The sequence below is a fragment of the Pseudophryne corroboree genome, chromosome 3 (assembly GCF_028390025.1).
Source record: "Pseudophryne corroboree isolate aPseCor3 chromosome 3, aPseCor3.hap2, whole genome shotgun sequence".
Lineage (NCBI taxonomy): Eukaryota > Metazoa > Chordata > Amphibia > Anura > Myobatrachidae > Pseudophryne > Pseudophryne corroboree.
Window position 1 is genome coordinate 470,063,982 of NC_086446.1, and position 23,341 is coordinate 470,087,322.

At 43.4% G+C, this 23,341-nt stretch overlaps 1 protein-coding gene across 1 annotated transcript in view; it reads left to right on the plus strand.

Moving 5' to 3' along the window:
• Nucleotides 1-604: 604 nt before the first annotated feature.
• The window catches only part of GSG1L2 (GSG1 like 2), a 135,573-nt gene continuing 112,836 nt past the window's right edge, over nucleotides 605-23,341 (plus strand). Inside the window, exon 1 of the mRNA XM_063960766.1 lies at nucleotides 605-983. Coding sequence (XP_063816836.1) covers nucleotides 689-983 — 295 coding nt within the window. The 5' untranslated portion in view covers nucleotides 605-688. The remainder of the gene's footprint in view (nucleotides 984-23,341) is intronic.

A 23,341-nucleotide genomic window follows, 5' to 3' on the forward strand; every position in this document is an offset into this window, starting at 1 on the left:
GGTTTGCTGCAGGCAGCCGGTTTAGCGTTTCGGGGACCGGACCATTCCAATTTTTACCTAATCCTTCACATTGTCATTAGGTTAACAGTACACTTTTCTAAATCCTGGTAATTTAGACTTTGCCTTATTCTGTTACCTTGTGATATACTCATGATATGTTGCTTTGTACAATCCAGTCTTAATATGTATGTTCCTAATATAAGATAATAATAATAATAAGTTAAAAAAAAAAAACAGGATTCTGTGAACTGAATCCAACATAGAAAACAAGAAAATGGGTACAGTTTATATGAAATCCAGGCACAAACACTTGCAAACCTGGTTCTACTCCAGGAAATGAGAAACAGTTGGCAACGTCTGCAGAAACTGCAAACAGCTTTAAATGAATCCACTTCTCATATCCTCCACTATTTAAAAGCAATTGCCTATTAACTGCCTGCTGTATTTGACGTAAAGCCTCCTATTTCATTCCTGACATTTAGCAGAACCATCCTCCCAGTTCACTGTCCATCAGCCTGTCATACACGACAGCCGGGGAGGACCTCATTGGAGCTGTGCTCAAATCAATGCAGTCACTTCTCATTGGGTGCTGGGAGATGGAGGAAGATGCCAGGGGAACATAAGCAGGTGTTTCTCTCATTTCTCCCATCCTCATTCACACATTAAGGATCACAGCACTGCTGTGGGGATGGACAGACGGAGGAGAGCTACTGTAGCTCTGACACTCAATTTTCTCTCCCTCCTCTTTTCTATCACTGCCTTCAGCAGCAGTTACTGGTGTGAAGGGATCCGAAAAGTCCCCAAACCTTTCTGCACAGGGAAAGCCAGGGAGAAGCAGGCTTACTGTATTCGATTTAACAACTCTGAAACAAACAACAGCAATGTGGTCCAGTACACTTGGGAAACTGGAGATGATAAATTTATCGAAAGACATTTCCATGCTGGGATTTGGTATTCCTGTGAGGAGAACATTAGCGGTGATGGTAAGTGCAAAAGAAAGCCAATATTATTGCCAATGTGTTCATGAAATTTGGGGGCTCAAAACCAATATAAACTGTCCAGCATCCTGCAGAAAACATGCGTAGAAATCAAATACCAGATAGTGATGTACTTTTTTAGACTTAGTTTTCAGCATGAACTTATGTGATTCATAGCTCATAAAACTAGCAGACTTACCGACTTACGATTCATGCATTGTTACTTGGTACACTGCAAAATATCAAGTTTATGCCCCCGTGTTATTATTAGTCTTTGCTTATGCATTATTGCACCAAATTATTAAGCAAGGTTGACTTTTTCAAAAATATCTTCTCCTGTGGAGCTTGCAGTCTAATTTCCCTACCACAAGCATTGAAACACTCCAAGGACAGTTTAGACAGAATCCATTTAGCCTACAGTAACAGAATGTCATTGGACCTTGGGAAAAAACTGCAGCCAAAGACACTGTACCACAGTGAATCATATTCGTTAGGCTTTTGGTAAGGAGAACTCTACTTGTTAAACACTCATTAAGAGCATCCTTAATAAAAGGATGCAGTATGAGTATAAACAATTCAATAGGAGTCTTCCTAAAATAAATGCGGATATATAGTTTATAATAACCAGTCTTAGCTCAGAGAACCAGAGATAAGAGGTCACAAGTTGTTTACTCCTTGTACCACAAATAATGAAAAATAATGTTTGTTATGAGATTTTAAACATTAAAAAAAGATAACAAAAACAGGGATAAATTTACACATCCACATAAATTTTCTATTTTTTTCCCTTTTTTAGTATTCTATCAATAATTGTTTCCTGAGCTGGAACTACATGAAGGTTGGACAATTAACAGATTTTATTTAAATAGTTTAATTGTATTTAGGATGGAAAAGGTTCTGTACTACAAGGTGTTCAAAGCTGGGCAAGGACTATGAAAATGGTGTCCTTGAAACATGAATGAGAATCTCAATCTATAAGGCGTTGACTCCAATATAGGCTGTGGATGGGGACAACAAGATCTGACACCAGTCCCTTATTTGGCGGTGATTCTGTAATATTTAATATACAAGGTCATTTTAGAACTGATTACAGATTAAACTTAATTGGTGAGTTTTTAAACCTTGCTCAACTTCCTTAAATGTATATTACTAAAACATTACTGAAAACTCTGTGTAAGAAGTCCATCATCCAGGTAGAATGGTATTATATTATAAAATCACAATGTGCTTTGATATGGGGCTGGTATGATCTCTCTGGAAATGGGCATTATTGTGCAGTAGACATGCAGAGTAAGAAATGTTTAAAAAAAAAAACCAAATCTTGTACTCTGATGAATGGTTTTAAAAGAAAATGAAATACAATATGGTGCTGTAGTATTGCGACAACAGTATACTCTATTTACTGGTCATTAACAAAACGACAAACAAGAGTAGCGGCACACTAAACCCTGTTTTTGTATCACCTGCAATAAGTCTACACCACTGCGCAATGTACTGCATGAATAATAGGGAAGTCAAAAGTCACTAAACAGGACACAAAGTTAAAGCTGTCCAAGTAGGTCATCCTTTGATATGAGCCTTGAAGTTATATAAGATAAAGTGATAAGAGCTTGCGGCAGGGAGTGCCATCACCTTCCTTGCTGGTGTCTGGAGACCCCATCACAGATGACCTGCAGCATCATGGTCATGTACCACACCGTCACCTCACACCCCAAGGTTTTCTACTGCCCTGCACAACTGCAGTGATGCAGGTGAAAATAAGAGGGTCACCGAGTTTAATGGACCCTTGAGAACCATTTAAGCACATGCGGTCACATAACTGTACAGCCTGATGAATTTTCTCATCCTAATTGTGCCAGCATGTGTACTCCTTGTTGCTGCTTTACATCACACTGGTTAATGGAGTTAGTTCAGTTAACCATTTATTACAAAAGTAACAATCTGCACATAAAGGTCATTTATGGATGGAGTTTACAAACTCTGTTGTCCATACACTAGGACGATTTTCCGTCCAAATGCACGATTTCTGCGTCTCGTAGAATGCATTCTGTGCACATCGTAGATTTATGGGGTGCGATTACGATGCAGTATGTGGTCTTGTCGCAGGTAGAATGTTGCACATATGATCGGGCGAATGTCGCAGGTCGAATGTTGCACATATGATCGGCGATCTGGGTAGCGGTGAATTAAAGGTCTTACGATAGATCGTAAGATACAAAGTCTGACCTTATGATATGATATTATACGCCGGGGAGCTGCAGGGGGAAATCAGAGACGACTGATGTATGTATCGTCCTGATGTATGGCCAGCATTAGTTTAATGGAAGAAAAGATTAAAAAACAAAGAGCCACTTGACTTGAATAAAAAGCCAATCAATCTTTCTGGGGTGGGCTAATGTGATAGGTACTGCTACTTAATTCCTCAACCAGCTCTTAACATGCTGAATCTATTAAACATGAAATCTGTGAGAGCTGGGCTGGCATGCACCAAATTGCAAGACATTACCTCTGAGAATCTAAACACTGATTCCACAGAGGAGATTATGAAGGAACAAGTGACAGAGCTAATGCATTTTTCAAGTAGGCTACAACTGGAACCAATATGATGCAACCTGTTACTAGAGAACAATTTTAGTCTTATCACCTGTCACTGGGGGTAATTTAGATCTGATCGCTAGGCTGCATTTTCTCACAGCCTGCGATCAGGTCCGAACTGCGCATGCATATGCACTGCAATGCGCAGGCGCGATGGACCGCAGCAACGGGGATCGATGCATATCGACGGGATGGTGCGGAAAAAAACGATCGCACAAGCTATCGCAAGGTGACTGACAGGAAGAGGGCGTATGTGGGTGGCAACTGACTATTTTCAGGGAGTGTCTGGAAAAACGCAGGTGTGTCCAAGTGTTGGAAGGGAAGGTGTCTGACGTCAATTCCGGTTCCGGACAGGCTGAAGTGATCGCAGCGGCTGAGTAAGTCCTGGGCTGCACAGAGACTGCACAAAATCAGTTTGTGCAGCTTTGCTACACATGCGTTCACACACTTGCACAGCTAAAATACACTCCCCCAGTGGACAGCGACTATCTGATCACAGGGCTGCAAAAATCGCTGCCCAGCGATCAGGTCTGAATTAGGCCCACTGTATGTTCTATCTCTTGTTCTAGCAACCAAATATCAGTTTAGAGGGGTTGCCAGAATTAGGACAATACATACCTAAACATTTCTGAAATTACTGAATTGTAGTAGATTATATTTCACATTGTAAAAATCGGGGAACTTGCATAGCTAGAGGCCCTACAGTCCTACTACAGGCTATTCTGCATTGCTGCTACCCATTAGCACATTGGACAGTCCAATAGACCAACATACAACACAGCCACTGTTGTATACAGTAGCTTATCCTATGGCATATGCAGCTCTTCCTCCATTGTCTAGCAGTTTAAGAACATCTCCATTGTCAAGTATAACACTCTACTATATATTGGATAATGGTGACAGTATATACTCCTGTACTCTCAATCTACTATCCATTATGTAAACGCACTATTCACTCAGTCAACTAATGCTTCCACCACCCATTGCTGCAGTGTCAGATTAGACCTGGGGCTGAAAATGATCAGGGGCCTATTGGTAGAAGCAGAGGAGGTGTGGCCAGTGCTTTGTGGGTGTGGTCATTGCCATGTGGACGTGTACACCCCTACACTATCAGCAACAATTTCTCCCTAAATACATAATAATAGAAAAACTATTTTTTGAGACTAAAAATAGGAATAAAATTGTAATACTTATGATGATCTACTGGCGGCAGAGTGGTACCTGGGCGGCTGGTCATTGTCATGCTACCATGACGATGGAGCTATTTTTATGTAAAGGCCTGGAGCCGTAGTCTTATCTACCCCATTGTGAATCTGGCCCTGCTTCACTGAAACCTATTGTATGGGAGCAATGGAATTTGCAGCACTATATATGAAACAGTTAATAAATAAATAAAATGGGATCTGAGGCCCTAATTCATGTTTGTACGTAATGCCAATGTTCACGCAACTGATCAGTTATTGGCAGACTGCGTACGTGACACAATCGCGCTTTGCATGTGTCAAGGCACCATTTAATGCAGATTGATTGACAGGAAGGGACCATTTGGGTGAGGTGCAAGTATCAGGGAGTGTATCGGCCTTCAGCTGCTCTCATGTACATAGAGAAAAATAGCGCACGCGTCGTCATTTATGACCATAGACTTACTCGAGGAAATGATGTTCCTCATTATTGAGTATATGCCACGTATGCGTATGCAGTTGCTAAGGACTTTGGCGATGGATCTTGTGGATGTTTGTCTTCTTTTCTGAACGTCAGCTTCACTTGAGATGATTAGCAATTCCTCAGCCTAAAAAATTGGCAGCTGCGTAGGTAAGTGCGTAGAAACATGAATTAGGTCCTGAGTGTAGAAATACACAGTACTTCAAAGCACTCCATGCTATGTACATAACGCAGGTGCTTCCTCTTTGTGAACTCCAGCAACTAATCAGCTACCCAGAAGCTACCACTATAGACAATGAGCATGCAATACTGCACTCGGATACGATCCGGTAAGTTTGAATGATTTGCATCACCAGAAGTGGAGCAAGCACAAGTTAATTATATAGAACTGCTACACCTTTATTGATATGTCAGTGGAAGAAGTCTACTGGACTGGACTGTGGATGAGATTTGTATATGGTGCCAGAAGATTTTACAGGACGTATGATGACATTTTAACAGCTTGGAAACTGTAGCCCCTATATATGACATGTCATTTTCATGCATGTTCCAGTATTCAGGATTTATTTCCCTGGCAAAAAAAGCATTGCTGTCTCAGCAGTGTACAGTACCCTGCCAAATTAGCTGTTAAAGCTGCATTACCACCAAGGAAGTAATTATCCTAAAGTGGCCCCTCCCCCTAACTGGAAGCAGCTTTCATTTGCATAATTTGTCTTAAGTGGCAGACACCAGTAGTCTCTGCTGGCTTCTATGGCGCAGAATGAAACGAGTAAGCTTTTCCCACATATTAAACTTGGTTGTTTAGCTGTAAAAAAAGCTTAGTTATTTTATTATACTCCTAAATCTTTGTGTAAAAACAATCTCTTAATACCTAGATTATGCTTGTGTTGTTCAATTTTAAAGAGGGAGGAAGAGACCAAACGTATAATATATGTGTGTGTGTCTTGTGAGTCAAAATGGTAATCAGTAAACATTGTTCCTTTCAATAGATCATTGGTATTTTCCTTGAAATGAGGAAAATAAAACTGCAGGAAGAGATTAATAGATAATAAAATGTTGGAATATAGTATTATGAGTAGGCTTAACATACTAGCCCTTTAAACTGGGACACTCATGAATTACACAGGTTCTGTGGCTTATCAAAACCAGGTGAAATGCAGGCTTGAGTCAACCAGCCACAGAAGCTGTATAATTCATGAGTGTCCCTGTTTAAAAGGATAGTATGGTATGAGGAATGAGGATATAACAGACTGTAATTAATATTATAGGGTCGATTCTATTAGACTTGCCCCATGAATAGATGAGAGTAAATGTGTGCAAATACCGCTCTTTCAGTAGCCCCAAACTTGCTGATAGGGCTGCGTTCAAAATCCTGAAAGACTGGGGAGAGATGGAGACAAGCTGGGGTGCTGCTGCAGGCATTTACACACAGTAACAATGGCACTTTGTCGCCATTGCCCCTTACTGAGTAGACCCCTGTATAATAATGAAGATCAGCAATGTGTTTCCCACTAGGGTAAGGGTACCTCAGTGCACCTTAAGGGGAGGTAGATCTTACAGTTAGGTTAATCTCACCCCTTTTCAAACACAGTGCCCCAGAGTTTTATTCTGTCTTCAGAATTGCAGATATTGACAGGGTCTGCCAAGGAACTCAGTGCACATGACTGATGGCGACACATGTGTAAACACACACATATACAAGGAAAGTGGGAAAAGCCACTTGGCGTTTATTCATACTCCTGAATTTGGCGGAGATATTGCAGCTCCTGTGAGAGTAAACAACTCTCTGACATCCCGCCAGTTCGCTATTGAATTGGGCATAGCAGTGGTGTGGTCATGTAATTTTGCTGGCATTTGCGTCCTCCGAGTACTGGCTGAGAGATGAGGGGGCTGCACTGTGTGCATTCAAGAGTCACTTAGTACTCAGCAGCATCAGAGCCGGTGCCCGGAGGAGAGATGAGGGGGCTGCGCTGTGCACAATCACTATTCAGAAGTCACTGATTCAGTGTCACTCAGGACCAGCAGCAGAGCCGGAGCCGAGAGGAGAGACGAGAGGGCTGCGCTGTACTGTCTGTGAGTGTGTGTGAGTTATGGAGAGAGGATGTTGCACTGAGTATCATGTCTCAACACATCAACTCAAATCATTCCAACATCTACAAGATTCCAGTCAATGTGTCGAGACATTCACTCAGTCACCATCTCTACCTGCCACCCAGTTCCAGTGTATTCTTGCACCCTGCTTCAGTTGTGTTCCAGCACTCAATTCCAGGGATTTCCTGCAGCTTGCTTCAATCGTGCACCGGAGACCCGGTTCCAGTGTAATTGCAGTATTCCATGTGTCGACACATGGAATACTGGAACCATCTCCTCCTACCCCTGCCCGAGATCCCGGCTCTCAGCTGTGCAGTGAGCTGGTGCCTTCTGTCCCCAGCGGCGCCTGGAGCTCAAGCTCCACTTGTTCCACCCTCCCTACGCCCCGTATGGACTTCTTATGCATTTCTATCTGAGAGGGATCCAATTCCAGCACCCCCCGCATTGCTTGTGTTACACTGCTCATGTACAGAAGGACTTCCAGGTCCTAAACCTGGAAATCCAGTGACTCCAAAGGACAGCTGTAATCGGGAGAGCTGTCCTTTGCGACTATAATCACATTTTTAGTTACATACCAGCATTATTAACGCTGGTATGTGCCTGATAATTAGTGGGATGTATTGCATTACAGATGGTGCCTGAAAGCATCTATAGCACTCTCTAAGTATTAACAATACAATTGGATAACTAAGCAATACGCATTGGATGATGTTGTACCCAATAAGTTGGCGTTTACTCCAGATCAGAGTCACTGGGGGGATTGGAGACAAGGGAACAGGGGCATATTGGTGATGGATAGTGCTAGGAATAGAGAAAAGTTAGGGCGCCCTGCCCCGTGTGGGCTTGCAGTCTTAAGGGACAGGTGTAGGAGTAGGCAGGAGGTCATACAAGTAGAATAATGAGTTCTGAGGAGGGCTGATAGGCTTTTATGATGAGGTAAGTCTTAAGGGCCTGATCGATGGTGTGGATATTGGAAGAGAGTCTGATAGAGGTAGTGAATTCCAGAGCAGTGGGGAAGCACAGGAGAAAATCTTAGATGTGGACATTGAGGTGAGATGACACTTAATGGATGAGCAGAGAAGGTTAGAGGGATTGTGTAGATGTTATATGTAACATGGTATGACACAATTGAGGACTTTTAATTTTGGACTTGAAAAGTAATGATATTGTGGAAAAGTGGAAAGGGTTTCATTGGAAAGTGAGCATAAATGGGCAATTATTTGACCTCTGAACAGACGTGATTCTACTAAAGTTTATTTCACTATCTCTTTGCAAAGAGGATGAATAGTTACAGTACACAATATATTTAGCATTCTTTAAAAAAAATGTAATTAATAAAAAGCTTTACCTGTTTTTGCACTATACAGAGTATTATGGGCCTCATTCAGAGTGGCACATAAAGCCAGGGTTTGATTAAGGATTCCAGCCACCCCAGGCTACTACATTCGTAGAGTGTCGTCACGCCACCCCCACCCCCACCCCCACCACTATTAATGTTTATATTCGGCAAGCATTTTGGGAACTTATATACACTACAGACAGCATTACAGTGGCTGCCATACAATACAGAAAGTATGTTAGTGACCACCATACAATACAGAGACTAGCCAAGTGAACACACAATACAAACATCCAACCAATTGCCATAAATACAGAAAGAATCAAAGTATCCTAGTGATTGAGATGCCTTACAGAAAGAGAAGGAAGTACCAGCCTTTTCTATGTGTGTTTACAGTACATGAAGTAACATACAAAACATTATCTGGCATAACATAATGCATAGCTAAAAAACTTAAGCAAATACAATGTCACAGAGTTCAGCTTAAAAGCATAAATGCAGGTAAATATCAAGTGGTTATATGAAAGGATTTATAGGGTATACTAAGCACATGTCCCTTCTGCTGTCTCTACTCATGTTGCTGGCCACCAGTCTGCTAATGGAAGACTACTAGACTATGGGTGATTGATGTCCCATTATACAGCCTCTGGCAATCAATGGTTCAGAGCACAGGATAGCATTTGAGGGACACTAGGATTTATTTGTATTGGACGAGCTGAGCAGTGTTTCCACTTACTGTTTTTATCCTATTTATTCTGATAGGAATTTTTTTTTCCTTTAAATCAGGAAAAAAAACCTTTTATTATTGTTATTATTTTAATTTAGCATTCATGTAATGTACTGTATGTAGCATAACATTTTCAGTATAAACTATGGGAGTTATTCAGTACGAATTGCAGATTCTGCTAAAAAGCAGAATCTGCAATCCTATCTATTGCATGCTGGGAGCCGCCCATCAGGGGGCAAGGACGCCCAGCATGCTGAATATCCTGCCCTGCAACTGCGACCGCAATTTAATTGCGGTCGCAGCAACCGTGGACAACCCCTTGCAGCCACAACTAGGCTGTATATGTAGGCGTGGGAGAACATTGGCCAATCGTGGGTGCAGGTTGTGCAGGGCCCCCCATGACCCATGGGCCTTTGTGCACTGCACACTCTGCACCCATGATAGGTATGCCATTTATCCAACCCCAGTCTGCATAGCTGGGTCATCCATTAGGGATTTTAGATTCTTTCTTACTGCCCAGATTATACTAATATGTTTTTTCTTTAACTGGGTGGGGTAATGGGGATAATCATGTATGTTGCAAAGGGCACCATGGAGGAAAAGGTGGCCTGGTACAGTAAGTGCTGTTTCCAAATGCAGTATCTGGTATGCAAGATCTTCCACATAAAATAATACAATTAAAATGTAAGGCAAAATATGTGGTGTCTTCTTAAGAAAGATTCTGCAACTCATCATGTGATGACAGCGTATGATCTGTTCAATATAGATCAGTGTCATTTTCTGTAAGGCCACTGAAGTGAATCAAGGTTATTCTTCGGAGGTTATCAAGATTTTCTTAATATAGATCTGAGAAAGTTCAAGTGTAATAGCTAATTCAAAGATCTATTAATGACGTGACCCTCAGCTTTCTTTATGTGCTCTTCTAATAAACACATGAAACGCTAGACTGTTTTTTTAACAAATATACTGCACTTTAAACTTTGAAGCCCATAAAGCAGATGGCGCCACTCCTGTGCCAAATCTCATAGAGGTCGTACAACAAGGACACCGATTTCCTGCAGGAGCATGTGAAACAATACACTCTTGTGCTGCATCTAGGAATGTTAAATTGGTATACATTTATACAATGAATCATATGTATATGTGTATACTATATATATATATATATATATATATATATATAAGATTTTTGTATAAGTGAGAGCACTCACCAGTCTTCTTTTCCAAGGTATTTATTGATCAAATCACCATCGTGACAAAAAGGTCTATTGTCATGACGGTGATTCAATAAATATCTTTGAAAAGTGACTGATGGGTGCTCCCATTTGTACAAAAATCTTTTCATTGGAGTGGAAGAAGTTTTCTTTTTTCCTCATTGGATGGCACCCCAGCTTAAGACTATGAAATGTGAATGTGGACTAAGCTTGAACTATATAAAACTATATAAAGCTATATAAAACTGCAAAAAACCCTATTCTTGTTGAGTTATGAGAACAGAACTTGACTAGAGCTTCACCTAAACCAACCCACAATCCCATGCATCTCAAATAATGTGCACCATATTGTTATCCCCAGTACTTAACCTACACCTGGTATCACTACAAGAGAGTGTCTACCTCTCACTGCCTTCACTATAAATGTATCTTGAGCTGTTACTATAGCATATCCCTTGCCAAGCAACATACTTTATGCCCGTATAGTAACCTATCAACAAACCTAGTCATCTCATTGCCACCTTTATTTTGCTTTCTCAATGTTGACACATACTGTGTCAGCTCTACTTCCTTCACTGCTCATCACTACATCAACTACTAAAAGCAAAATCTACATCATCCATTATAAAATCTGCTCTTGCCAGACTCATCTCCAGACATCCACATTCTCCTCACACACCTACCCAACCTCAGATCTATGTCGAGTCTACACTAGGCCTAATTCAATGTTGATTACAAAAGCAAAATCTTCCTCTAATGGGCAAAACTATGTGCAACGCAGAAGGGGAAAGGGGGGGGGGCAGATATAACATGTGCAGAGAGAGTTAGATTTGAGTGGGTTATGCGGGATGCCGCAGAACAGGATCCGGTCAGTGACACACGGGATTTAATTGAACACAGTGGGATATATTTACTAAAAATCATATTTTCCCGTTTGAGGTCAAAGTTCAATCACGAATGACATCGAAAGTGTAAATTTGCAACTTTTTGAATTTAGTACGACTAATTTACTAAGCTGCCGTATTCTGCATTTTCGGTTTTACCGATGTCGATGTCATTCGTTTTTTTTGGCAGTGTTTTACGTGAGTGACTTGTAAAACACTGCCGACTTTAATACAATGAATCTCGGCCGGATCTGAGAGATCCGTGCTGGGCTTCATTGTGCACCTTTTATATAAAAAAAATCAGTGTTAAATTTAAAAAAAAATTGCGTGGGGTCCCCCCTCCTAAGCCAAACCAGCCTCGGGCTCTTTGAGCCGGTCCTGGTTGCAAAAATATGGGGGGAAATGATAGAGGTTCCCCCATATTTAAACAACCAGCACCGGGCTCTGCGCCTGGTCCTGGTTCCAAAAATACGGGGGACAAAAAGCGTAGGGGTCCCCCGTATTTCTGAAACCAGCACCGGGCTCCACTAGCCAGATACATAATGCCACAGCCGGGGGACACTTTTATATAGGTCCCGGCGGCCCTGGCATTACATAACCAACTAGTCACCCCTGGCCGGGGTACCCTGGAGGAGTGGGGACCCCTTCAATCAAGGGGTCCCCCCCTCCAGCCACCCAAGGACCAGGGGTGAAGCCCGAGGCTGTCCCCCCCATCCAAGGGCTGCGGATGGGAGGCTGATAGCCGTTTTGTAAAATAATGAATATTGTTTTTAGGAGCAGTACTACAAGTCCCAGAAAGCCTCCCCCGCAAGCTGGTACTTGGAGAACCACAAGTACCAGCATGCGGAGGAAAACCGGGCCCGCTGGTACCTGTAGTACTACTACTAAAAAAATACCCCAATAAAAACATGACACACACCTTGAAAGTATAACTTTAATGCATACATCCACACCTCCATATACACATACTTACCTATGTTCACACGAGGGTCGGTCCTCTTCTCCATGTAGAATCCATGGTGTACCTGTTGAAAAAATTATACTCACAAAATCCAGCGTAGAAGGCTCTTCTTGTAATCCATTTGTAATCCAGGTACTTGTCAAAATAAAAAAACGGACACCCGACCTCGCACTGAAAGGGGCCCCATGTTTTCACATGGGACCCCTTTCCCCGAATGCCAGAAACCCCCTCTGACTTATGTCTAAGAGGGTTCCATCAGCCAATCAGGGAGCGCCACATTGTGGCACCCTCCTGATTGGCTGTGTGCTCCTGTACTGTATGACAGGCAGCACACGGCAGTGTTACAATGTAGCGCCTATGCGCTCCATTGTAACCAATGGTGGGAACTTTGTGGTCAGCGGTTGACCGAAAGTAACCTGGATTGTTTTTGGGACTACTAAATGTTCGTTTTTGTGAATATGGAATTTGAATACCACTGTATGGACTTCCGTTTGTGCATATACGTATTTGGAACGCACAATGAACTTCCGGATCTCAGCGGTGGAACGCATTACAACTTCCGCTTCCGGTTAACGTCATTTCCGGTTGCGGACGCGCGTTCGGCTGTTTGGGGCGGAGAAAGCTCCCCATGTGGACGTTATTGTCTAATTAGATTTAGGTATAAATACATGTTCTTTTGCTGTACATCTTTATGCTCCTGAGGAAGGACCTGAGCGTCCGAAACGCGTTGAGCAATTGGTGTTTCTATCTGACCGTGGGTGACCTGACGCTGGACTTCATTTATCCTCCATCCTGCCTTTTGTGGTATCCGGAACCACTAGCGGAGTCTTTGGACCATCTGGGAGGGTAACTTTGGAATACCAGTCTCGCCAGCACCCCGTTCTGTTTTTATCATGAGTGGTGATATGCTTTTTAAATCTGTATAAATTGTGAGTTTTTTCCTGTAAATAAATTTTTTGGTCCCTTAAAATGTTGGTCTGCACCATGATCTGTTTCTGTTTGTCAAGTTAAGGATATTAACTACAGGATCAAAGGTTACACGTATAAAGGGACCTCGTTTTATTTCGGAATATCAGTTACGCGAGCATCCTGTTCTTCTTACCCAGAGTGGTGATATGCTTTTTTAATTCATATTAATTGTGAGTTTTTCCTTAAATAAATCCTTGGTCCCCAAAATGTTGGTCTGCACCATGATCTGTTTCTGTTTATCAAGTTAAGGATATCAACTACAAGATCAAAGGTTGCACGTACAACGAGACCCCTACAACACAGAACTCACCATACTTGGAATTGATAAGGACATTTCATGTAAGACCTATTGGTATTTGTGCCACTCCTCATTTCTCTTTTATAATCATAAGTCTTTAGCCTAAATAATAAGAACAGATGTTAAAATGGCATCTTAACTGCAGAAAACTATAATTTATTTTAAAAATGTTAGATTTTCCTTCTTAGAAGTTGGAGAGTTTAACACAATTTGTGTTTGATTAGTACAGTATGTTTAACTTTCACAAAATGAATGTGGCTAGTGCTTTACAATAGTTTAAATAATCTAATTAATAGGTACTATTGCTTTACAATAGTTTAAATAATATAATTAATAGGTACCGTGGTTTGTCTGATGTGATCCGCATAATGAAACAGTATTCATCTGTAGCTGTCAGCCAAAGGTGGTGTTGGAATAGACCTGTAAAAAGGTGCATAGAGTTCAAAAGGAGGACAACTGGGAGACATTACCAGTTCATTACAGTAGCACAACCAAATGAATAATTCACAGAAAAGTAATTTTTTTTTTTTTTATATTGAGACAGTAGCATGATGCATAGAAAAAAATTTGAAATATTTAAATTATATTGTTACTCAGACTGAGAGACGCACACCACTGCATGTACGATGGGTTTAGTCATTAAGTAGTACTATAGTTACTATGCATTCATTCATTCATTCGCAGCACACCTAATCTATCTCTGGTCTCCATAGCAACCACAGCATCTATAACCCTATCTGTCCCAGAACAGATAATCCTACACTATTGTTTCAGTTCCCCAATGAGGACTGCAAAATAGAATGAAGAACAAGGTGTAAAGTACTTCAGCCTGATAGCCGCAGTCTGCCTGGTTACATATAACAATCCTTTGATCTTCTTAAGGGGGGTACACACAAAGAGATCCGTGCTTAAATTCTAAGCAATCTGACTAGATTGCTTAGAAGTTAAGTATGGATCTCTCCACGTGTATGCCCCACAGCGATAGCGATGCGCGGTCCCGCCTTACTAGATTGGCCTGCATGCAGGCACAGTCTAGCACATCGCTCATTTCACCGCTGGGTGAAATGAGCGTCGTCGTCCCCCTCGCTCAGCACACATTGCGCTGTGTGCTCAGCGGGGCAGAGATGTGTGCTGATCGGTCATGCTAGATCACTCAGCACACATCTCTGGGAGAATCTCCTCCGTGTGTACTGGCCTGTAGTGAGTAATGGTACAAAACAGAATGGGAATAAAAAACTAAAATAAATCAATTACCATTTTCTCGCCCAAAGTATACAGTTGCTCCACCAATATTTAGCTCAAAATCATGTTCTCTATACTGTAAGTTTGCTACATTCCATTTAAAAGGGATTTCTGTATTATAATTTTGTAGTTTTGTCATATGTGTTTTAGGCTGTTTATACTAACCACTTTGTAGTAGTTAGATGCGCCTACTGCATCTCGATAAGACTGAACTAGGAGGGTCATTCCGAGTTGATCGCTCGCTAGCTATTTTTTGCTGCGCTGCGATCAGATAGTTGCCTCCTATGGTGGAGTGTAGTTTCGCTTTGCAAGTGTGCGAACGCGTGTGCAGCCGAGCGGTACAAAAAAGTTTTTTGCAGTTTCTGAGTAGGTCTGAACTTACTCAGTCGCTGCGATCACTTCAGTCTTTTTGGTCCCGGAATTGACGTCAGACACCCGCCCTGCAAACGCTTAACCACGCCTGCGTTTTTCCAACCACTCCCAGAAAACCGTCAATTGACAGCCATAAACGCCCTCTTTCTGTCAATCACCTTGCGATCGGCTGTGCGAATGTATTCTTCATTAAATCCATCATGCAGCACCGATCCTCTTTGTACCCGTAACGACGCACCTGCGCCTTGCGATGCATACGCATGCGCAGTTTTGCTGAGTTTTGACCTGATCGCAGCACTGCAAAATATAGCTAGTGTGCGATCAGGTCGGAATGACCCCCTATGTGTTTCAGAATAGGAGTATGAACTTGCCACAGTATATTTGTCCAGAAAAGCCCAGGTGCAAGCAAAGCAACCTAGTCACCCTATAGTAGGGAGTGTGTATATTAGTAAGGCTAGTACCACCTTTTATTTTCAGATTCTCAGACAAGGGACATTGCCAAAAACTGCAGTAGGGTTACAACCTTGCTCCTATATATTAGAGATGTGCAGTTTAGCTCTTAAGAAATTTGAACCCACATAAATTTTGCGGATCTGTACTGAAGCAAGTCGGGTTTTAAATCCGAACTTTGGGTTTTATGATTGCAAAAATTACATGATGTTAGCTGTTTTTATCCATTTTCAAGAAATCCAAAACCCAAGGTTTTGATTTTAAATCCGAATTCTGACCCCAAAACACTTGTGGGTAGTTTTGCAAAACCATAACACGACGATGAATTTAGAATCAAAACCAAAACACAAGACTCTGAGCACATCTCTACTTTATATTGTATCAGACCCACTCATGCCCCTACATATGCCTGACAGAACCCCCTCATATGACTTCTGAGTTCCCACATGCTCCTTTATATGGAATCAGAGCAACCTCATGATCCTTTATATGGCATCAGAGCAGTGGCGTCACAAGGGGGTTGTGGGGTGTGCGGGCCACACCCTGGTGTCACCCGCCGAGGGGGTGACACCAAAGTGCTTGCTCCTGCTCAGTGAGAGGAGCTGGGTGCTGCACTGTAACATTACGTGCAGCACCCCAGGCTCCTGTCACCGTGTAGAAGCTGCCACCGCAAACAAGGCATCCTCCAGGTGCAGCCCCTATCTCCCGGACCCCCGGAGTGAAAAAACGGGGGCTGGGAAGCCTGGCCACGCCCGTTCCACTAATCCACCCCCCCCCATCCCACTAACCCCCCCCCCTTTTGATCCAGCCGCACCAAGTGTCGAGTGATGCCTCTGCGTCTGAGCAATGTCATGATCCTTTATATGGCATCTGAGCAACCTCATGACCCTTTATAGCCTCCTCACACCCCTACATATGCTAGAGCCTCCTGATATAACTTTATGTGGCACTATGCACTTATTTATGCCATACAGAGCCCCACTTCATGCATTGATATGTCCCCTCAGTCAGGAATTAGTCATGCTGCTGAGTCTCTTGCAAAACAGATGATGAGCTGTGGTAAGCAATAAGGGGCCTGGTCTGGGACCAGAGATGTCATAAGACCTGAAGGCTGTATTATAATATTATTACTGGCATGTTCCCCTTTTGCTCTGCACCCCAGCTGCTGTTCAGAGATATGCCTCAATCATTGCCTGGACTTGACACTTTCTGGATGTGTATGGTACCTATTATATGCTATTAGCTGGCATGCCCCCTATTGTATGTCCCCTCATGTCCAGCCACTGGCCTTATTTGCCATCAGTACCTCAGGCCTCTTACACGTGGCTCAAAGGCTCACAAGTTGGGTTGGGGGGGTGGGTTTCCAAACATTGCCCTTCTGGGATTACATGCACTATAGACTCCGGACATATATCCTGATTTACAGACCGTTCTGAGTAATCCTAGATGGATGGTAACCCTAATATTGAGAGTGTTCTATGTTGGAAAGCATGAACACTCCTTGTCCTTTGTGCAGCTGTGACCTCTCTCTCAATTGGGGCATCACATCTGTTCTCCTTTGGGTGGCTGCAACCTTCCTCATTCTCACGGGAATCCTTTGGTTTAGACCCCCCACCCCCAGGATCCTCAGGCTTTGGCTCAAGTCATAGGCAGCATAGGGAGGCAGGCTACCACTAAATTCGTCAGTCTGCCTGGATGTCTCTCTGTTATGAACTGAGTACCTGGAACTCAGGGGAGTATGCGGCAACCGGGGAGCTCCAGTACTCACAAAAGCTGTGGCTATAATGGATAACCGCAGCAACTCGTGCTCTACCCCTGACTCCGTTACTCCTCCCAGTGGTCAGTTGGTGCCTACAGAGCTAGACTTCTCCTTAGGCAGCCGCGTTTGAATGGGCGAATTAGCTCCGCTCAGACGCCGATGCCCCTAGGTCTTACGTGGTAACAAGGCACCAACCGAGACTGCGAGTGAGTAAGGGGAAGGCTAACTAAACCCTGCAACACTAAATACACCAGCGATAATGGAAACAACAATGCTCTAAGATGTTATAAGCTAATAATCAGTGAGAGCAAAAATGCTTGTGTGGATACTCCACAAATACCTAAACACAAGGCTGGCTGGATCTGGTCAGGTAATCAATCAGGCAAGGTCTCCTGGCCACAGACACAACACAGGCTGACAGGAACTCCTACGAGCTGACAGGTTCACACAGAAGCAGGAACTAGGAAATTATCACCAGCGATTTTGGGAGTGCACTGACAGAGAATATAAATGGGCTATGCCCAATCACAACTCTGATTATAAACTAAGTGCAGCTACCCTGCTGCACGTACTGCACAAACTAAGCAACAGGGAATGCCTTCTGCTTCTGGCGTCCCCGTTGCCTAGGAGTGCGGCGGCTCCCAGCGCCCCGGTGTCAGCTTGTTGCTAGGCGCCGGGTAGGGACCTTGCGCCCAGAGTCCGCCTGTTGCTAGGCGTCGGGCAGGGGTCATCGGGAGGTGCAGCGTCCCGGCTCCTAGGTAAGAAACCCTAGATTCAGGTTTCTGGGGATATTTCTTGAAGAATCCTTTCTTTAATTCATGAGCATGGAGGAATTTCCCAAGCACCAAGGCTCTCTCTTCAGGACCATAGCCTTTCCAATTAACTAACTAATGTACTTGACCCCGTAAAAACTTAGAGTCCAGGATTCTCTCAACAACAAATTCTTGATGTCCCCAAATCATGACTGGAGAAGGTCTCCTGAAACCCCTTACTTTAAATTTCTTAGAAACAAATGCCAGTTTAAATAGAGACCAATGGAAGGTATTATTGATTCTCAAAAATCTGGATAATTGCAGACGGAAAGCAACAGGATTGGTTTTCTGGATGATTTGAAATGGTCCAATGTAACGGGGACCCAGTTTCTGAGATGTGTGGCAGTGCTTGATGTTTCGGACAGATAACCATACCATTAGTCCTACTTTGAAAGAACAATGTTTCCAAAATCTGTCAGCAAATCTCTTAGACCAGACTGCCGCATCCTCTAAGGCTTGATGTACTATCCTCCAAATCCTCCTAAGGCGAGGCACGGGAGAAAAAGAAGAACTAGACAGTCATGATGGAGTGGAAGTATTTAGGATGAATACCGGAAACACAGAAGAAAGGAGACATGGAAGTTTAAGAATGTTCACAATTATTGTATGCAAATTCTGCAAAGGGTAGATGGTCAACCCAATCATCCTATCATTACGAGATATAACATCGTAGATATTGCTCCAATGATTGATTAACCCATTCTGTCTGGCCATAGGACTGTGGGTGATATCATGATGAGAGACTGATATTAATTCCTAGTTCCGCACAGAAAGATCTCCAGAAAGGGGCTATGAATTGAGAGTCTCTATCAGAGACAATGTCTTGTGGTAGGCCATGAATACGGAATATGTGTTGCATGAACAGAGAAGCAAGATCCTTAGCATTATGCAGTTTAGACAGAGGAATGAAATTAGCAATTTTACTGAAATGGACAACTACCACCCAGATGATTGAGCATTTGGAAAATCTTGGTAAATCTACAATAAAATCCATAGACAAATGGGTCCATGGCTTGGAGAGTACAGACAGAGGAAGTAATTGTACAAAAGGAAGAACACGAGGAGACCTGTTTTTGGCACAGACATGACAGGCCCTAACAAACTCTTGAACGTCTGCCTTAATAGTTGGCCACCATACAGAGCGTGAGAGAAGAGGTACTGTAAAGTCTTGTTGTCATGGAACTCAGATAACACAGCTGATCTGAGTTTCTCTGGAGCGAACAGGAGTCCTGAAGAAGTCTCAGATGGGGCCTGAGTCTGTGTTGACTGGACCTGAGAGGCAAGATTCGTTTTTAGGCCGGCAAGAATACACCCTGGGGTAAGAATCGGCTCCGGACACTTAGAGACTTCATGACTAGACAGAAAACTTTGGGATAAAGCGTCAGCTTTGATGTTTTAAGGTAATTACAAAATTGAACCTAGCAAAGAACAGTGCCCATCTGGCTTGCCGAGAGTTCAATCTATTAGCAGATTCACGGTAGACTAAATTTTTGTGGTCTGTGAAAATGGTTATTGTATGCCTTGCCTCCATTCTTCCAAAGCACATTTGACTGCTAGGAGCTCTTGATTCCCTATGTTGTAGTTGACTTCAGCAGGAGAAAATTTTCAAGAGAAGGCACAGGGATGGAGCTTATGACTGACTGGATCCTCTTGTGATAGAATAGCTCCAATGTCTACTTCAGAGGCATCTACTTCTACAATGAAAGGTAGATCTGAATGAGGTGCCGGAGAACAGAAGCAGAGATAAATGCTTTTTTAAGGTCCTCAAAGGCCTTTACTGCCTGTGGTGGCCAATGAGCAGGATCTGCACCTTTCTTGGTCAGGCTCACAAATGGATCAACAATTGAAGACAATGAATCAATACATTTTCTGTAGTAGTTAGAAAAACCAAGGAAACATTGAGTAGCTTTTAGATTGGAGTGACGAACCCATTACACAATTGCCTGAAGTTTCCTAGGATCCATAGAAATCCCCATGGAGGTGATGATGTATCCCAGGAAGGCCACCTTCTCAACCTAAAATTGACATTTTTCCAATTTTGCTTACAGATGATTTTCCCTGAGCTTGGTGAGGACCACTTCTACATGAGCTCGGTGTTCTTTAAGTGAGGCGGAGTAGATCAGAATATCATCAAGATAGACGACTACGAATCTTCCCAGGAATTCCCGAAGAACATAATTGATGAGATCCTGGAAGACGGCAGGGGCTTTGGAGAGTCCAAAAGGCATAACCAAGTACTCATAGTGGCCCGAGTGAGTATTGAATGCGGTTTTCCATTCATCCCCCTGCTGGATCCGAATGAGATTGTATGCCCCTCATTCGAGGCAATGGGTATGAATTTTTGATTGTTATCGTATTCAGTCCCCTGTAGTCTATGCATGATGTAATGAGCTGTCCTTTTTACCAACGAAGAAAAACCCAGCTCCTACCTGTGATTTAGAAGGCCTGATGAAGCCTTTTTCTAAACTTTCCCGGATATATTCCTCCATAGTTTTCGTCTCGGGCAAGGACAGAGCGTAGAGGCGGCCTTTTGGGAGTCTAGCTCAGCTCCAGGTATGAGATTGATTGCACAATCATAAAGACGGTGAGGAGGCAGAGATTCAGCTTGTTGTTTGGAGAAAACGTCCATAAAAGAGATTACTGGGTTGGCGACCCTTCAGGAAATGGAAGTGCTGAGTGGACCGGCATGGTCAGGTATTTGGTTGCACATTCCGTGCCCCGGGAAACAAGATCTCCAGTACTCCAGTTGAATACTGAATTATGAATCTTTAGCCAAAGCAGGCCCAAAACTACTGGAGTTAGGGGACAATGTACCAGGAAAAAAAGATAATTTTTCATAATGGAACATTCCGACAAAAAACAGGATGGCTGGAGTTTGGGTACTCACCCGACCGTTTTGGAGAGGACTGCCATCTAATCCACAAATGAAAATTGGTGAGCAAAGGGGGTAATTCTGAGTTGATCGCTCGTTAGCAGTTTTTAGCAGCCGTGCAAACACATTGTTGCCGCCCTCCGGGGAGTGTATTCTCGCTTTACAGAAATGCGAACGCCTGTGCAGCAGAGCGCCTGCAAAAACATTTTGTGCAAAACAAGACCAGCCCTGAACTTACTCTTCATGTGCGTTGATTCTAACGTTGGTGGGTTGGCTTTTGACATCACACACCCGCCCAGTGTTTGCCCAGCCAATCCTGCGTTTTCCCTGGCACGCATGCATTTTTCTAAGCACTCCCTGAAAATGGTCAGTTGACACCCAGAAACGCCCCCTTCCTGTCAATCTTCTTGTGGCTGCCAGTGTAATGAAATCGTCGCTAGAACCTGCGCAAAACCACAAAGGACTTTGTACCCCTACGTCGCGCGTGCGCATTGCGGTGCTTACGCATGCGCAGAAATGCAGATTTTTAGCCTGATTGCTGCACTGCGAACAACGGCAGCTAGCGCTCAACTCGTAATGACCCCAAAGAGTCTCCATAGGAATTCCTCTGGCAAGAGCAAATTCCAAATCCATAACATTTCCGGCAGCCCAGGATTCAACAAAAGCAGTTACTTCACTTGGACCAGAAGGGGTTGTTATCCTAACAGGTAACAATAAAGAATTATTTGGGGAGGCTGAACACAGACCCGAAAAGACTCTCCCAAAATTTCTCGGGTCTACTAGTTTTCCGACTTCTGCACCAGATGTCCCTTGGTCCAGCAATAGAGACAACGTCCAAGAGTGCAACTTCTTGCCTTCTCTTGAGGTGTTAAGCGGAAATCACCAATTTGCATGGGTTCCTCGGTATCCCCTGCAACCTCTGGCACCGTCCAATGAGACGTAGGTATGGGAATCTCTTACTCCATTCAACATTCCCGAATCGGCCTATCTACTTTGATGGCTATCTCCATGAGTGCATCCAGAGTGGCTGGGGAAGGAAATTGGATGAGAAAATCCTTAATTTGTTCTGTTACTCCTAACCGGAACTGACTCTGAAGTGCTGGGTCATTCCAGCCACAGACATTGGCCCATCTGCGAAACTCTGTGCAATACACCTCGGCAGAGTTTTTCCCTTGTTTAAGAGAATGAAGATGGGCCTCTGCAGATGCTGCCCGATCTGGATCATTATAGAGAACACCTAAGGCTTTAAAGAAGGAATCCACGGAAAGCAGACTAGGGTAATCTGCTGAAAGACCAAAGGCCCAAGACTGTGGGTCACCTTGTAACAGGGAAATTATGATCCCTACTTGCTGGGTCTCTGTACCCAAAGAGAAAGGCCTGAACATGAAATACAGCTTACAACTTTCCCGGAAGTTCACAAACTGTTTACGGTCCCCAGAGAACCTATCTGGGAGGTTTAGCTTAGGCTCCTTGGGAGTGGATAATGAGACAGTCTGGGTCCTATGAGTTTCCTCCTGAGTGTCAACACGAAGCATAAGATCCCGTAGCTGCTGGGTCAAACCCTGGATCTGGCCTGCCAGAATCTGGGCCGGATTTTGTGTTGGTTTCATCCGGAGACACACGACCCACGGAGCTATGGTTTTTGGCTGGTGATACTGTAATGAACTGAGCACCTGGAACTCAGGGGAGTATGCGGCAACCGGGGAGTTCCAGTACTCATGGGTAAAGCTGCGGTTATAATGGATGACCGCAGCAACTCGTGCTCTACCCCTGACTCCGTTACTCCTCCCAGTGGTCAGTTGGTGCCTGCAGAGCTAGACTTCTCCATGAGCAGCTGTGTTTGAATAGGCGAATTAGGTCCGCCCAGACTCCGATGCCCCTAGGTCTTACGTGGTAATAAGGCATCAACCGAGACTGCGAGTGAGTAAGGGGAAGGCTAACTAAAACCTGCAACACTAAATACACGATTGATAATGGAAGCAACAATGCTCTAAGATGTTATAAGCTAAAAACAGTGAGAGCAAAAATGTTCAGGGATGTTAAAAATAGTAATATAAGCAAAGAAATGTTTGTGTGGATACTCCACAAACACCTGAACACAAGGCTGGCTGGATCTG